The sequence below is a fragment of the Babylonia areolata genome, chromosome 31 (assembly GCF_041734735.1).
Source record: "Babylonia areolata isolate BAREFJ2019XMU chromosome 31, ASM4173473v1, whole genome shotgun sequence".
Classification (NCBI taxonomy): domain Eukaryota; kingdom Metazoa; phylum Mollusca; class Gastropoda; order Neogastropoda; family Buccinidae; genus Babylonia; species Babylonia areolata.
The window spans coordinates 5,938,101-5,955,140 of NC_134906.1; the positions used below are offsets into that span (position 1 = coordinate 5,938,101).

A 17,040-nucleotide genomic window follows, 5' to 3' on the forward strand; every position below is an offset into this window, starting at 1 on the left:
CAATCAAACATGGATCAAATATACAGATAGATGATTTTTGCGGTGCATATATTATCAAGGTGAAAAACGTTTCCACCATGGGTACGATGTAGGTGGACAAAAATTGCACAACATGTCGAGGTCCTGGTTTCACAGTTTGGCAACACGGTAAGGTGCGGGTGTCAGACTTTCCAAATGTTCATGGACGAGATCCAGATAGAGGCGTATGTGTATATAATATGGAGGAAGAATGTAGTTGGAGTTTAACGACCTATTGGCGTCTACACCCTTAAGGTCAAGTTTGTTCGGTTGGAGTTGTTTGTGGAGGAGAGAAACATGTAATGATTATTATATATATTCTGTGTTCAGCTCGATCCACGTTCACTCTTACGTATCAACGAAATTTAACTTTTGTTCTTGTTGTTGTTGTTTTTAGAGGTTTTTTTTTACCCCGGTGTTAAGGCAGCCATACTCCGCTTTCGAGAATGTGTGTGCTGGGTATGTTGGTGTCCCTATAACCATCAAACGCTGACATGGATCAGGATCACAAGATCTTTAACGTGTATATTTGCATTTGATGATCTGCATGCTTATAATCATCATACCAAAGGCATACAGACAAAAGAAGAGGAAAATGAGACACCCTCCTCCCCCTCCCTCCCCCCGCCTCTCCCTGCTCGTGCAACAGTTTTGCGACCTGAGCATAACCTGGGGGAGTTTTTCTCCTATCACGACACGTGCTCATGACAAGAATCTGGCCCGTGGCCGTGAACTTCACGGATGTGTTATCAGAGGTCAAGTGATGACTATGATGCTCGCGTTCTCCATTGTGGGTAGAGGCTTTGAACTGTCCGTGTTTTTTTTTTTTTTTTTTTTTTTTGTTTGTTCCCGTATTGTTCGTTATTTATACCCCACTTCCGCGGAGATAGCTGGGCTTAAACTCTCTGTGAACCTGACGCTATTTATAATCTCATTTCCACCCTTTCCATTGTAGCCAGCTGTGCAAAGTGAACTTGTTCAAGATAAACGACGTCTGGCTGAAGATATCCCCGTTTCATTTTTGGAACAAAGGGATTAATAAACTCGGTTCAGATTTTACTCCTGTGTGTGTGTTTGTGTCTCAGTGCCAAGGGTGGTGTGCGTGTGTGTGTGTGTGTGTGTGTGTGTGTGTGCGTGTGTGCGCGCGCGCGCGCGTGTGTGTGTGTGTGTGTGTGTGTGTGAGAGAGAGAGAGAGAGAGAGAGAGAGAAAGCACAACAGAAATCGCTGCAGTTGCCAATGCACAGATTGTCTCCAGCACGCATAAACCTGACCAATCCAACAAAGACGAAAAAAAAAAAAAATATATATATGGTCTTCTTCATCTTCTTCTGCATTCGTGGGCAACACCTCCCACGTTCACTCGTACGTATGAGTGGATGTTAACTCTCTCCATACGAACGGCGAAAGAGACGACGTCAACAGCGTTTCACCCCAATTACCATCATCAAAATATTGCAAGCGGAAGGCTCTTATACTGAAGAGGTGAATGTTGACAAAGAATACCACAATTCTTACGACGGAAGCTAAAGGTTGGGTCATTCAGACACCCACTGGACATCCGAGGGGTCTGTGTAGAGGAGAAGAGAGGACTGGCCGTACTGAGTGAGTTAATGTGCACGACATATGTTGCCCCGCCATGTTGACAGTCACACTCCGTTTTCAGGGGTGTGCATGATGGGTGTGGTTCGTCCGTCGGGATCGACGAGGACCATCTAGTCATCCTGGGGGTGGGTGGGTTGGGATCTGTGGGTGCGCAGATGACTGGTCAGGCCAATCCGCGCCCGGAAGGTTCTGACGCAGTGTGGACAGGGGATGGTGGCGGCTGTCGGGGACTTGCTGGCACTGCTTTTCCTGCATGATGGGTATGTTGTTTCTGAAACCCACGGAATGCATATACGGACTGCGGGACATTTGACGGGTATTTCATCTTCAGTATGTGTTACGCACACAAAGCGGTGCAGGCGCAAAAGCAGGTCTGTAAATCTGTTGACACGGGAGATGGGAAAAATCTCCACCTCAACCCACCAGGCGCCGTGGACTAGATTCGAACCCAGGGATTGAAAGTACAACGCTTTAACCACTCTGCTGCTGTGGCCAACAAAGTGTTACCACTATCTCTGGCTGAAATCCAACACTATAACCATCTGGTTTCGGACCAGGGGAGATGCGAAATCCCATTTGACGTTGTTCCAAGTTTGCTGTGTTTCCCGTTGTGTTTCTCAAGGCCTGACTAAGCGCGTTGGGTTACGCTGCTGGTCAGGCATCTGCTTGGCAGATGTGGTGTAGCGTATATGGATTTGTCCGAACGCAGTGACGCCTCCTTGAGCTACTGAAACTGAAACTGTTGTGTTTGATTTCAATTAGTGGGTGCAACCAGCTGTGTGGTTAAAGAGTTGGACTTTCACTCTGAGGTTCCCAGGTTGAGATCCCGGTAACGGTGCCAGGTGGGGAAAGAGGGAAGATCTTTCCAATCTCCATACAGACCTGTTTGCGTCTGAACCCCTTTCACGCGTGTACACAAGATCTCTTCTCCTCTTCTACTTCTTCTGCGTTCACTCGTATGCACACGAGTGGGCTTTTACGTGTATGACTGTTTTTACCCCGCCATGTGGGCAGCCATACTCCGTTTTCGGGGGTGTGCATGCTGGGTATGTTCTTGTTTCCATAACCCACTGATCGCTGACATGGATTACAGGATCTTTAACGTGCGTATTTGATCTTCTGCATGCATATACACACGTAGAGGGTTCAGGCACTAGCAGGTCTGCACATATGTTGACCTGGGAGATCGTTAAAATCTCCATTCTTTACCCACCAGGCGCCGTCACCGTGATTCGAACCCGGGACCCTCAGATTGACAGTCCAACGCTTTAACCACTCGGCTATTGCGCCCGTCTACAAGGAGATCAAATACACACGTTAAGGATCTCATAAACCGTGGCAGCATTCTGTGCATAATGGAAACGCTACCATACCCAGCACGCACACCTTCGAAAACTGAGTATGGCTGCATACGTGGCGGAGTTATCAACGTGAAAATCCCACTCGTATAAATTCTAATGAGCAAATGGGAGTACACGCCCATGATCACATAAAAAGAAGACCCAGCCAGTGACGAGAAATGCACAGATCTAAAACTTTAGATCTAAAACCTTTATGACGCTAATTTTTATCAGCTTTTTCCTGAGGATTTAAAACTAGTCTATAGTTTCCGTTGAAGTCTGTGTTTTGCAATATGAAAACTCTGAGAGCAGTATCCACATGTTCCATTTCATTAAGTTCACTTTCATTTTCTCAAGGAGGCGTCATTTCATTTGGACAAATCCACAATACGCTACACCACATCTTCTAGGCAGATGCCTGACCAGCAGCGTAACACTACTCCCTTAGTCACGCCTCCAGTCCATGCATTTAGACGAACGCTTTTGAAGAAATGGTGAAAAAGACATTAAAACAATCCTGTTAACTTTACGTTCTTAGAAACCAAGGTCAAAATGACAATGGTCTACTGTTTGTAATGGTCATGTCACTTACACATCACCCACTTCCCCCAACACACCCTCCCCCCTCACATGCACACAAACACATTCTAACAAGGACGACAGAACAAGAACACGTAGGTGGATAGCATATCATTTATTCTTTGTCAGTCAGCCAAGTTAAAATATGTGATATCAAACAGATCTCCAATTCCAATCAATGGTTCACTGAATGTGCAGGCATTAGCAAGTAGGAATATTTCTGTGTGTGTGTGTGTGTGTGTGTGTGTGTGTGTGTGTGTGTGCATCCATGTATGCATGCGTGTGTGTCTGTGTGCTTCTCTGATACTATTCTCTAACATTCAGTTTTCATCTCAGCATTACAAGATACATTAATTTTTATCTTTGAACGAAAATTTGTTGAACATATCTACACACATGGATAATTTGAATGTGCCACAATCTTCATTCGTTCATTCATACATTCATGAACTATGCTAGCAAACCTTCCATGAAACATACATGATTCTAATCTACTCTTCCAAGAAACAAAAACATTTTGCTCACAATGGTTCAGCCATGCTGCTCACAGCACAGACGAACACATGAGGCCATTATATTTTCAGCGCTGAACGAATAAAGTGTTAAAACTGCTGATATTCAGGCCAGAGTTTCAGTTTCAGTTTCAGTAGCTCAAGGAGGCGTCACTGCGTTCGGACAAATCCATATACGCTACACCACATCTGCCAAGCAGATGCCTGACCAGCAGCGTAACCCAACGCGCTTAGTCAGGCCTTGAGAAAAAGTTAGCAGAGCATGGTTTCGATCCACGGACCTCTGGGTTATGGGCCCAGCACGCTTCCACTGCGCCACTCTGCAGGCCAGAAAGGCAATTAAAACGACATGAGTTAATCATGAAAGATAAAACAACAACAGCTCACTAACACTGCTATTGTGCAAGCTGTAAACAAAACGATGTTTCGCTGAACCAGTGTTATGTGTGGTAATGCCTACATAGGACTTGATGGAGTTGAGTTGTGGCAACGTGTCTGCCTAGGAAGGCAGAGAATGCCTACACAGGACTTGATGGAGTTGAGTTGTGTCTGCCTAGGACGCCAGAGAATCTGAGTGTTTGGGATCGAATCCCACACCTGCCAGAATTTTCTTCCCCTCCACTAGACCCCCAAGTGGTGGTCTGAACGCTAGTCATTGAAAAGAGACGTTAAACTGTAGTCCCTAGTTTAGCATGCACTATAGTGTGTGAGTGCGAGTGTGAGTGTGAGAGTGAGAGTGAGAGAGAGAGAGAGAGAGAGAGTGTGTGTGTGTGTGTGTGTGTGTGTGTGTGTGTGTGTGTGTGTGCGCATGACTGAAAGCCTGAATGAATGACACAGGAAATGAATAATAAGCACACAAAAGGCAGTTATCTATCAGCTCTACCCAGGTAGGCAGCCTGTTGTGCAAATGACTGTGTGTTTATAAAGCGCTCAGAGCTTGGTCTCTGTCTGAGAACAGGCACTGTATGAGTATCCATATCAATCAATCAAAAGATGAAAAATAATTTTAAAAAATTACGTCTCAGTGTGTGGGATGTTATTTCCATACAGGAATCTCTCTCTCTCTCTCTCTCTCTCTATATATATATATATATATATATATTATATGAGCAGGCTTTTATATGTTTGGAATTGTTTTTACCATTCATATTTGTGTGCACTCTTCAGTTACATCATGAGCACAAACATTAATACAAACGTAACTGTACAAAACACGCTCACAAGCATGTAACATGCATCAGCACAAATCGTACTGAACAGAACGGGCAACCACAAATGATAAATTCAGTATATGCATATGTCAGGCAGCTGTAAAGTTTCTTCTCTTTTACACAGTCTCTACACGTTTAAATAATGTTGTACTCAAGCTTGAGGGTTAGCGGACACGTTTGACATGTATGAGTTAGTTCTGTTGTTTCCCTGTGACCTTGCTAACCACACCTGTCATCAGCAAGGGGCCCAGCAGGTGGTGTGCTTTGTTTGTTCAATCAGAACAGGCACCACTGAACACCACCAAAGTGACTCGGCAGCAGTGCAGGGTCTCCTCTGGTGTGTGGCCTCCTGTGAAGTCAGACTACGGCTAAAGGAGCACCTCTCCCACAGATTGTTTCTGGATGATTCTGGGGGTGACTCAGTATGACCGTCAAACGTGAACACTTTAATTCACGCTTGTGTGCAAGCGTCTGATGTGATTGCCTGGGAAATGCTATGATGTGGGAAAATTATAAATCACAATAATAATGAACACTTTTCTCAGCACTTTTTCTGAAAGCGCTTTAATGAATGGTGGAGCAATAAAATCAATAAACACCCAGTGCAAACATGATGCCAGCTGAAACACAAGCAGCAACAATGATGATGTTGAAGAGGATGGTGGTGTGGAGGTATGGGAGCATGTCTCTTAAGATTCATACCATGATTTCTCGATGCTGCAGACTTTGCCGAGTCTACATCAAACCACATATAACTGCAGTTTTCAGGTAACAACAATATCAACATGGTGATGATTATAATGCTAACGTTGAAGATATAATATAAATATTAGAGAATATTTCTTGAGATTTATGACAAAAAACTCAAGACAATTAAAAGAATTAAGATCACAAAATCAACTACAATTTGAAAATCAATGAATAGAAAGAAGACACAGATGAAAACAGAATAGGAACCGTTAACTCACTCAGTACACCCAGTCCTCTCTTCTCCTCTACACAGACCCCTCGGATGTCCAGTGGGTGTCTGAATGACCCAACCTTTAGCTTCCATCGTCAGAATTGTGGTATTCTTTGTCAACATTCACGTCTTCAGTATAAGAGCCTTCCGCTTGCAATATTTTGATGATGGTAATTGGGGTGAAACGCTGTTAACGTCGTCTCTTTCGCCGTTCGTATGGGGAGAGTTAAAATGACTGTGGCAAGCAGATTTCACCATGATTCCCACTGCCTTCATTAAATGATGCACAGTTGTCAAACTTCTGAACACTGACAGTAATCAATTTGCCCCTTCTCATCAGAGACTAGAGTAGAGGTAATCAGAACAACCACATAAGTTCTGCAGTATCATATGTAAAGACTAGCCATGACAAAATCAATCACATGAAAGCAACATGACATTTGTAAGTGCCTAAAACTCTAGGCCCTTCATGAAAAATGAACAGTAAAGAATAGTTTCATGAATAAAAACTGTGAAAACTTACAAATTCAACAATAAAGAACACTTCAATAAATAAATAATAATAACAAAAAAAACCCAATAACAACAACAAACAACATACATGTGTGTGGATATTATTTTAATCTCTTTTCAGCAACAAAAACGAGGCATATAACAGCCCATTGGTTAATGTGTTGGACTTTTAAATCTGAAGGTCCAAGGTTCAAATCCCAACTGCGGTGCCCGGTGGGTTAAGAGTGGAGGTTTTTATGATCACCCAGGTCAACAGATGTGTACACCTATTTGTGCCTGCACCCCCTTTATGTGCAAACTCAAACAAAAGATCAAATACACATGTTAAAGAACCCGTAATCCATGTCAGTTAGTAAAATGTCATACACATAAAGACCCACTTGTACCCACTTGTACCAACGAGTGAATCAGAGAGTTGCATACCATAAACACAGAAGGGAAGAAGAAGAAGAAGAAGAAGAAAGAAGACGATAACGAAGAAGAAACAACAAAATCTAGGCTTTGTTGCCTATTTTTTTTTCTATATGTGTTCTTTCTGCCAGGTACCTCTCTGCTTCCACAGGAATGACTGTTTCCGTGATTACCATGGACAGAATGTGCCTCAACATTAGGACAAGCTAGCTTGTTTTTGTTTATGTGTGTGTGTGTGTGCTTACCTGTAGTTTTGGTGACTCTGTGACACTTAGCAGTGACACTCTACTCACTATCCTTACTGTACAGTAACACATTGTGTGCATATATAAACAGATCTGTACAAAGTGCTTAGAACAGTGACATAAGAACAACATGGAACTGTGCTTGAAATTATCTCCAGTAACTCTTCAGTTGTGACAACTGACACTAGTTGTGTGACATTCTTTGGATTACCTGTGGGGACTGTACTGGCAGACAGGAGACAGATCATCTCAGGTAGGCTGCAGCTTCATTTCACAACACTAACGTGCATGTGCATGGAATAACTGCATGTTGGTGAATTGTCACCATCGCATGTGACATATTTGGTGACATTTTGGTGACAGACACAACCTTCCACATCTAGACACACAGAATCTCGCTCACATGACAGAACAAAGCCTCATGACCATACCTGCCTAATTTCATGACTCTAGAGGTTTATTCTTGCTTGTGGTGAAGCGTGAACCATACATACCCATTTTGAGGCTAAACTCACCAAAAGAATCCGAAATCTAGGGGAGTTTGGCCTGAGAGAATCTGAATACAAGAGGGTTAAGAAGTTTTCTTTTCAACAGTTTCTTCACATTTTGGAGTGTAACAAAAAGTCCCAGGATTCTCGCCAGGTCAGCTGCTGGATTTCCTCCCAGGTCAGGTCAGTGTTGCCAAGTGACACGGGCAGAAAGTGCACAAAGGCGTACACAGCCGCCGACAGAAGCACCACTGTCCCATAGGTCACCAGAGTCCCCAGCGGCAGGTATCTGATCACCGAAAAACAACGCAATAAACACAATGAACACTCTGTTCAAGCTGTAACAAAAGCAGAAAACAAACTGAAACTAAATGTTAACATCCATATTCTAAATATATTTCTGTTAATAATTACGATGTAATAATTAATTGCAATGTTTTTAAAAGCGAATATGTGAATTGCTTTTATTTGAGAACATATGTTTATTACTCTTGTTTAATCAAGTAATCCGCGTGTGTGGGGTGGGTGTGTGCGGGTGTGTGCTGATTATCTGGTTGCGGTTTTCCACAATTTGTCTTTATTCTTATCTGTCTATTATAATCAATGTGCAGTATAGTAGGCTATGTTTATAATTATATTCAAATAATGTTTCTTAATTCTTTCTGTTTTTACATTAAGAATACTAGTTATTACCTGCAGTGTGTGGATGTATGTATGAAACGGTGTATGTGATATTTTTTACATTTGTATCTTCGTAATATTCGTAAAAGCTGTTGTTGACTTTTACAGTTATGGTCCCCATGTTGTTTACTTGTCTATGTTGTGATAATGCACCTGATCAAATTTCTCCAGTTGGAGATAATAAAGTTATTCTTATCTTATCTTATAAAAACGTTTATTTTTCTTTTTAAATACTGTGAGGTCTGGACACCCTTGTTGATGAATAAATGATTTCAATCAAACATAACCAGAAAGTTAGTATGCTGAAATAGTGATATGCTAAACTTAATGTGTGCCTTTCCCAGCACAAACATGCCCGTAGTTTTATTTAGCATCACCAAACACTTACACACCCACCTATCTAATTTCACTTAGAATAGAAAGACATACATTCTTACAGCTATAACTACCACTACTACTACTACTACTACTACTACACACACACACACACACACAAATGCACATAAACGTGCAAATACAAACATGTATGCAAGAACACATACACACACACACACACACTCATACCTAAAATCACTTGAAGAGGAAACTGAAGTGTATGACTGCTACCACATACGTATACAAACACATGCTCACAGACAAACACTCATACACCCCACCCACACGCCCCTTTGTAACCACCCTCACACACACATCCAACACACACACGCCTTCACACAAAGCAAACACACACATCTCCACACAAAGCAAACATACACACCAAACACACACATCCCCCCCCCCCCCAACCCCCGCCCCCGAAGGGACAGGCGCAATAGCAAAGTGGACGCCTGGTGGGCAAAGGGTACAGATTTTTCCGATCTCCCAGGTCAACATATGTGCAGACCTGGTAGTACCTGAACCCCCTTTGTGTGATACGCAAGCAGAAGATCAAATATGCACGTTAAAGATCCTGTAATCCATGTCAGTGTTCGGTGGGTTGTGGAAACAAGAACATAACCAGCATGCACACCCCCGAAAACGGAGTATGGCTGCTTACATGGCAGAGGGTAAAAATGGTCATACCCGTAAAAGCCCACTCGTGTACACATGACTGAACAGGGGAGTTGCAGCCCACAAACGAAGAAGTGTGTGTCTGGCCAGGTGATCCGAAACAGCGGCCAGGAGGTGCACCTTGAAGACACCCCCCACCCCCACATCTCCCCCTCCCCCTCCCCCCCATGTACCTGAAGGTGTGTCTGGCCAGGTGATCCAACACAGAGGCCAGGAGGAGCACCTTGAAGACACCCCCCACCCCCACATTTCCCCCTCCCCCTCCCCCCCATGTACCTGAAGGTGTGTCTGGCCAGGTGATCCGAAACAGCGGCCAGGAGGTGCACCTTGAAGACACCCCCCCACCCCCACATCTCCCCCTCCCCCTCCCCCCCATGTACCTGAAGGTGTGTCTGGCCAGGTGATCCAACACAGCGGCCAGGAGGAGCACCTTGAATATGACGGCGGGCAGGTAGTGGTGCAGGAAGAGGGTGCGGTCAGCACACAGGTAGGGCGCAAAGTGCAGCAGGTAGCCCCCCACCAGCAGCTGGCCCACAAACAGGTAGTGCTGCCACTCACCTGGACACATCATCGTCATCATCGTCGTCATCATCGTTATCAGCACTGTTGTTACCATCATCATCATCATTTATAGTGCTGCCACTCACCTGGACACATCATCATCATTATCAGCACTGATGTTACCATCATCATCATCATCATTTATAGTGCTGCCACTCACCTGGACACATCATCACCATCGTCATCATCGTCATCAGTATTGTTGTTACCATCACCATCATCATCATCATTTATAGTGCTGCCACTCACCTGGACACATCATCATCATCGTTATCAGCATTGTTGTTACCATCATCATCATCATCATTTATAGTGCTGCCACTCACCTGGACACATCATCATCATAATCATCATCACCATTGTTGTTACCATCATTATCATCATCATCATCATTTATAGTGCTGCCACTCACCTGGACACATCATCGTCATCGTCATCATCGTTATCAGCATTGATGTTACCATCATCATCATCATCATTTATAGTGCTGCCACTCACCTGGACACATCATCATCATAATCGTCATCAGCATTGTTGTTACCATCATTATCATCATCATCATCATTTATAGTGCTGCCACTCACCTGGACACATCATCGTCATCATCGTTATCAGCATTGATGTTACCATCATCATCATCATCATTTATAGTGCTGCCACTCACCTGGATACATCATCATCATCGTCATCATCGTTATCAGCATTGTCGTTACCATCATCATCACCATTTATAGTGCTGCCACTCACCTGAATACATCATCATCATCGTCATCAACTTTATCAGCATTGTTGTTACCATCATCATCATCATCATTTATAGTGCTGCCACTCACCTGGATACATCATCATCATCATCATCATCATCATTTATTATGCTGCCACTCACCTGGACACATCATCATCATCGTCATCATCATTATCAGCATTGTTGTTACCATCATCATCATCATCATTTATAGTGCTGCCACTCACCTGGACACATCATCATCATCGTCATCATCGTCATCAGCATTGTTGTTACCATCATCATCATCATCATCATTTATAGTGCTGCCACTCACCTGGACACAGAGATGACCACCTCTCACATCAAGGTTATTATCATTATCATCATCATCAACATTATCATCATTGTCATTGTCGTCATCATCATCATTTACAGTGCTGCCAGTCACCTGGACACAGAGATGACCACCTCTCACATCAACGTTATCATCATTGTCATCACTGTTGTCACCATCATCATCATCATCGTCATATCATCATTTATAGTGCTGCCACTCACCTGGACAGAATGATGACCTCTCACATCAACGTTATCATTATCGTCACTGTTGTCATCAACATCATCATCATTTACAGTGCTGCCAGTCACCTGGACACAGCACCCATCTCTAGCATCAACGTTATCATCATCGTCATCACTGTTGTCACCATCATCATCATCATCATCATATCATCATTTATAGTGCTGCCACTCACCTGGACAGAATGATGACCTCTCACATCAACGTTATCATTATCGTCACTGTCATCATCAACATCATCATTTATAGTACTGCCATTCACCTGGACACAGCGATGATATCTAGCATCAATGTTATCATCATCGTCATTGTCGTCATCAACATCATCATCTATAGTGCTGCCACTCACCTGGACAGAATGATGACCTCTCACATCAACGTTATCATTATCGTCATTGTCGTCATCAACATCATCATCATTTATAGTGCTGCCATTCACCTGGACACAGCGATGATATCTAGCATCAATGTTATCATCATCGTCATTGTCGTCATCATCATCATCATCTATAGTGCTGCCACTCACCTGGACAGAATGATGACCTCTCACATCAACGTTATCATTATCGTCATTGTAGTCATCAACATCATCATCATTTATAGTGCTGCCATTCACCTGGACACAGCGATGATATCTAGCATCAATGTTATCATCATCGTCATTGTTGTCATCATCATCATCATCATCTATAGTGCTGCCACACACCTGGACACAACAATGCCCACCTCTTGCATCAACATTATTATCATCATTGTCATCATTGTCGTCAGCATCGTCCTCCTCCTCCTCATCATCGTAATTATCATCATCATAGTTTATAGTGCTGCCACTCAACTGGCTAAAACACACAAAACTTCAGTGCCTTTTTTTAAAAATTCACTTTTTTCTATGTTTTGCTGCTTCATCATCTGCGCTGTTTTCAGTGGCACTGCTCCCACACACCGCTCGTTCCAAGTCCCTCATTCTCAACCATAACTGGAATCGTCAATCCCAGTCTCAGCATCAGCAGTCCACAGGGAACTACATGATGTTATGTCGCCAGGAGGCAACACGCCAGAGGAAACCCTGCACTGCTGCTGAGTATCTTTGGCGGTGTTCAACAGTGCCTGTTCTGGTTCAATGTACTATGGAAACCACCACCAACTGAGCTCCTCCCCGACTGACAACAATCATTGCTCAGTCGCAGAGCAAGACTGAGTAAGCAACCCCCCCCCCCCCCCACCCTCACGGCCCCCCTTCCCACACACACACCCCTTCTCCAGAGTGAGACTGCCACCACATCCCTCCGGCAACAGTCCTCCGTGAATCTGCTGTCACAGAACAACTACAAGGACTCACTACTCCCCACAGCAAGGCATAAAAGGCCACATAATTTGGGACAATTTTTGCTCCTATATCGATGATGAATGATGCTGCTGCTGCTGCTGCTGCTGTGGAGGTCCATTTAGGATTGGGACTATGTTGGGAATATGCCCCACTTTTATATTTTTCTAGATAACTACAGGGTGGGAACACATACACACTCACATATGCAAGTACACAGACTATCTCATCCACACACATAATATACACACACCACACACACCCACACCCATGCACATACACACACACACACACATACCCACACAACACCCTCCTTTCACTCCAAATACACCCAAATTACAGCCAAGTGTGGCAAAATTTGTTCACAAATGTTTCTTTTCACAATAATTATGCTCATGTTCATGTTTTATTGTGTCTTATAACGCTTCAGGTTTTATGACAACAGAATATTCTATTCTATTCTGTTTACCCCTCTCACACTCACACACTCGTCCCCTCTTTCCCAACACCCACAAACCCATCCACTGTCTCCTCACACGCACACACTCGTCCCCTCTTTCCCAACACCCACACACCCATCATTCACACACACACCCCTCACTGCCCACCCCACCCACCTTGCGAGATGTCGAAGCAGGCCCTCTGTCGGCGCAGGTAGTAAAGCACAACTAGGGTCAGGTAGACGACGACAGAGAGAGAGGCCGACACCCACACCACCAGGTTCCCCAGCAGGTGGATCTGTGACTGTAACAATCATTCTTTGATGTGTGTGACTGTAGTGATCATTGATTTCTATAGTGCAGTGGATCTGTGACTGTAACAATCATTCTTTGATGTGTGTGACTGTAGTGATCATTCATTGATGTGTGTGACTGTAGTGATCATTCTTTGATGTGTGTGACTGTAGTGATCATTGATTTCTATAGTGCAGTGGATCTGTGACTGTAACAATCATTCTTTGATGTGTGTGACTGTAGTGATCATTCATTGATGTGTGTGACTGTAGTGATCATTCATTGATGTGTGTGACTGTAGTGATCATTCATTGATGTATGTGACTGTAGTGATCATTCTTTGATGTGTGTGACTGTAGTGATCATTCTTTGATGTGTGTGACTGTAACAATCATTCTTTGATGTGTGTGACTGTAGTGATCATTCATTGATGTGTGTGACTGTAGTGATCATTCATTTCTATAGTGCAGTGGATCTGTGACTGTAACAATCATTCTTTGATGTGTGTGACTGTAGTGATCATTCATTGATGTGTGTGACTGTAGTGATCATTCATTTCTATAGTGCAGTGGATCTGTGACTGTAACAATCATTCTTTGATGTGTGTGACTGTAGTGATCATTGATTTCTATAGTGCAGTGGATCTGTGACTGTAACAATCATTCTTTGATGTGTGTGACTGTAGTGATCATTGATTTCTATAGTGCAGTGGATCTGTGACTGTAACAATCATTCTTTGATGTGTGTGACTGTAGTGATCATTCATTGATGTGTGTGACTGTAGTGATCATTCACTGATGTGTGTGACTGTAGTGATCATTCATTGATGTGTGTGACTGTAGTGATCATTCATTGATGTGTGTGACTGTAGTGATCATTCACTGATGTGTGTGACTGTAGTGATCATTCATTGATGTGTGTGACTGTAGTGATCATTCATTGATGTGTGTGACTGTAGTGATCATTCATTGATGTGTGTGACTGTAGTGATCATTCATTGATGTGTGTGACTGTAGTGATCATTGATTTCTATAGTGCAGTGGATCTGTGACTGTAACAATCATTCTTTGACGTGTGTGACTGTAGCGATCATTCATTGATGTGTGTGACTGTAACAATCATTCTTTGATGTGTGTGACTGTAACAATCATTCATTGATGTATGTGACTGTAGTGATCATTCATTGATGTATGTGACTGTAGTGATCATTCATTGATGTGTGTGACTGTAGTGATCATTCTTTGATGTGTGTGACTGTAGTGATCATTCTTTGATGTGTGGGACTGTAGTAATCATTCATTGATGTGTGGGACTGTAGTGATCATTCATTGATGTGTGTGACTGTAGTGATCATTCATTGATGTGTGTGACTGTAGTGATCATTGATTGATGTATGTGACTGTAGTGATCATTCTTTGATGTGTGTGACTGTAGTGATCATTGATTTCTATAGTGCAGTGGATCTGTGACTGTAACAATCATTCTTTGATGTGTGTGACTGTAGCGATCATTCATTGATGTGTGTGACTGTAACAATCATTCTTTGATGTGTGTGACTGTAACAATCATTCATTGATGTATGTGACTGTAGTGATCATTCATTGATGTATGTGACTGTAGTGATCATTCATTGATGTGTGTGACTGTAGTGATCATTCTTTGATGTGTGTGACTGTAGTGATCATTCTTTGATGTGTGGGACTGTAGTAATCATTCATTGATGTGTGGGACTGTAGTGATCATTCATTGATGTGTGTGACTGTAGTGATCATTCATTGATGTGTGTGACTGATTGATGTATGTGACTGTAGTGATCATTCTTTGATGTGTGTGACTGTAGTGATCATTCTTTGATGTGTGTGACTGTAGTGATCATTCATTGATGTGTGTGACTGTAGTGATCATTCATTGATGTGTGTGACTGACTGATGTGTGTGACTGTAGTGATCATTCTTTGATGTGTGTGACTGTAGTGATCATTCACTGATGTGTGTGACTGTAGTGATCATTCTTTGATGTGTGTGACTGTAGTGATCATTCACTGATGTGTTTGACTGACTGATGTGTGTGATTGTAGTGATCATTCATTGATGTATGTGACTGACTGATGCATGTGACTGTAATGATCATTCATTTCTATAGTGTAGTGGATCTGTGACTGTAGGGATCATTGATTTCTATAGTGTAGTGGATCTGTGACTGTAAACAATAATTTATTGATGTATGTGACTGTAGTGATCATTGATTTCTATAGTGTAGTGGATCTGTGACTGTAACAATCATTCATTGATGTATGTGACTGTAGTGATCATTGATTTCTATAGTGTAGTGGATCTGTGACTGTAACAATCATTCTTTGATGTGTGTGACTGACTGATGTATGTGACTGTAGTGATCATTCATTTCTATAGTGTAGTGGATCTGTGACTGTAGGGATCATTCATTTCTATAGTGTAGTGGATCTGTGACTGTAGGGATCATTCATTTCTATAGTGTAGTGGATCTGTGACTGTAACAATCATTCATTTCTATAGTGTAGTGGATCTGTGACTGTAGAGATCATTCATTTCTATAGTGTAGTGGATCTGTGACTGTAAACAATCATTCATTGATGTATGTGACTGTAGTGATCATTCATTTCCATAGTGCAGTGGATCTGTGACTATATGGATCATTGATTTATATAGTGTAGTGGATCTGTGACTGTAAACAATCATTCATTGATGTATGTGACTGTAGTGATCATTGATTTCTATAGTGTAGTGGATCTGTGACTGTAACAATCATTCATTTCTATAGTATAGTGGATCTGTGACTGTAACAATCATTCATTTCTATAGTATAGTGGATCTGTGACCGTAAACAATCATTCATTCCTATAGTACAGTGGATCTGTGACTGTAACAATCATTTCTATAGTGTAGTGGATCTGTGACTGTAAACAATCATTCATTTCTATAGTGTAGTGGATCTGTGACTGTAACAATCATTTCTATAGTGTAGTGGATCTGTGACTGTAAACAATCATTCATTTCTATAGTGTAGTGGATCTGTGACTGTAACAATCATTTCTATAGTGTAGTGGATCTGTGACTGTAAACAATCATTCATTTCTATAGTGTAGTGGATCTGTGACTGTAACAATCATTTCTATAGTGTAGTGGATCTGTGACTGTAACAATAATTTCTATAGTGTAGTGGATCTGTGACTGTAATAATCATTTCTATAGTGTAGTGGATCTGTGACTGTAAACAATCATTCATTTCTATAGTGTAGTGGATCTGTGACTGTAACAATCATTTCTATAGTGTAGTGGATCTGTGACTGTAGGGCTCATTCATTTCTATAGTGTAGTGGATCTGTGACTTGTAAACAATCATTCATTCCTATAGTGTAGTGGATCTGTGACTGTAGGGCTCATTCATTTCTATAGTGTAGTGGATCTGTGACTTGTAAACAATCATTCATTTCTATAGTGTAGTGGATCTGTGACTGTAAACA

General features: G+C 42.3%; 1 protein-coding gene and 1 long non-coding RNA gene across 2 annotated transcripts in view; one reads left to right on the forward strand and one right to left on the reverse strand.

Annotated features, from left to right (window-relative positions):
- Positions 1-3,643: 3,643 nt before the first annotated feature.
- LOC143275970 (uncharacterized) lies at positions 3,644-7,165 on the forward strand. The gene is made up of 2 exons (XR_013053491.1): positions 3,644-4,162; positions 4,379-7,165. It is a non-coding gene; the product is annotated as an uncharacterized LOC143275970 (long non-coding RNA).
- Positions 7,166-7,307: 142 nt separating this feature from the next.
- LOC143275968 (protein O-mannosyl-transferase 1-like) overlaps positions 7,308-17,040 on the reverse strand; it is a 58,722-nt gene continuing 48,989 nt past the window's right edge. Inside the window, exons 16-18 of the mRNA XM_076580328.1 lie at positions 13,422-13,548; positions 9,993-10,170; positions 7,308-8,170 (exon numbers count right to left, since the gene is read on the reverse strand). Coding sequence (XP_076436443.1) covers positions 7,993-8,170; positions 9,993-10,170; positions 13,422-13,548 — 483 coding nt within the window. The 3' untranslated portion in view covers positions 7,308-7,992. The remainder of the gene's footprint in view (positions 8,171-9,992; positions 10,171-13,421; positions 13,549-17,040) is intronic.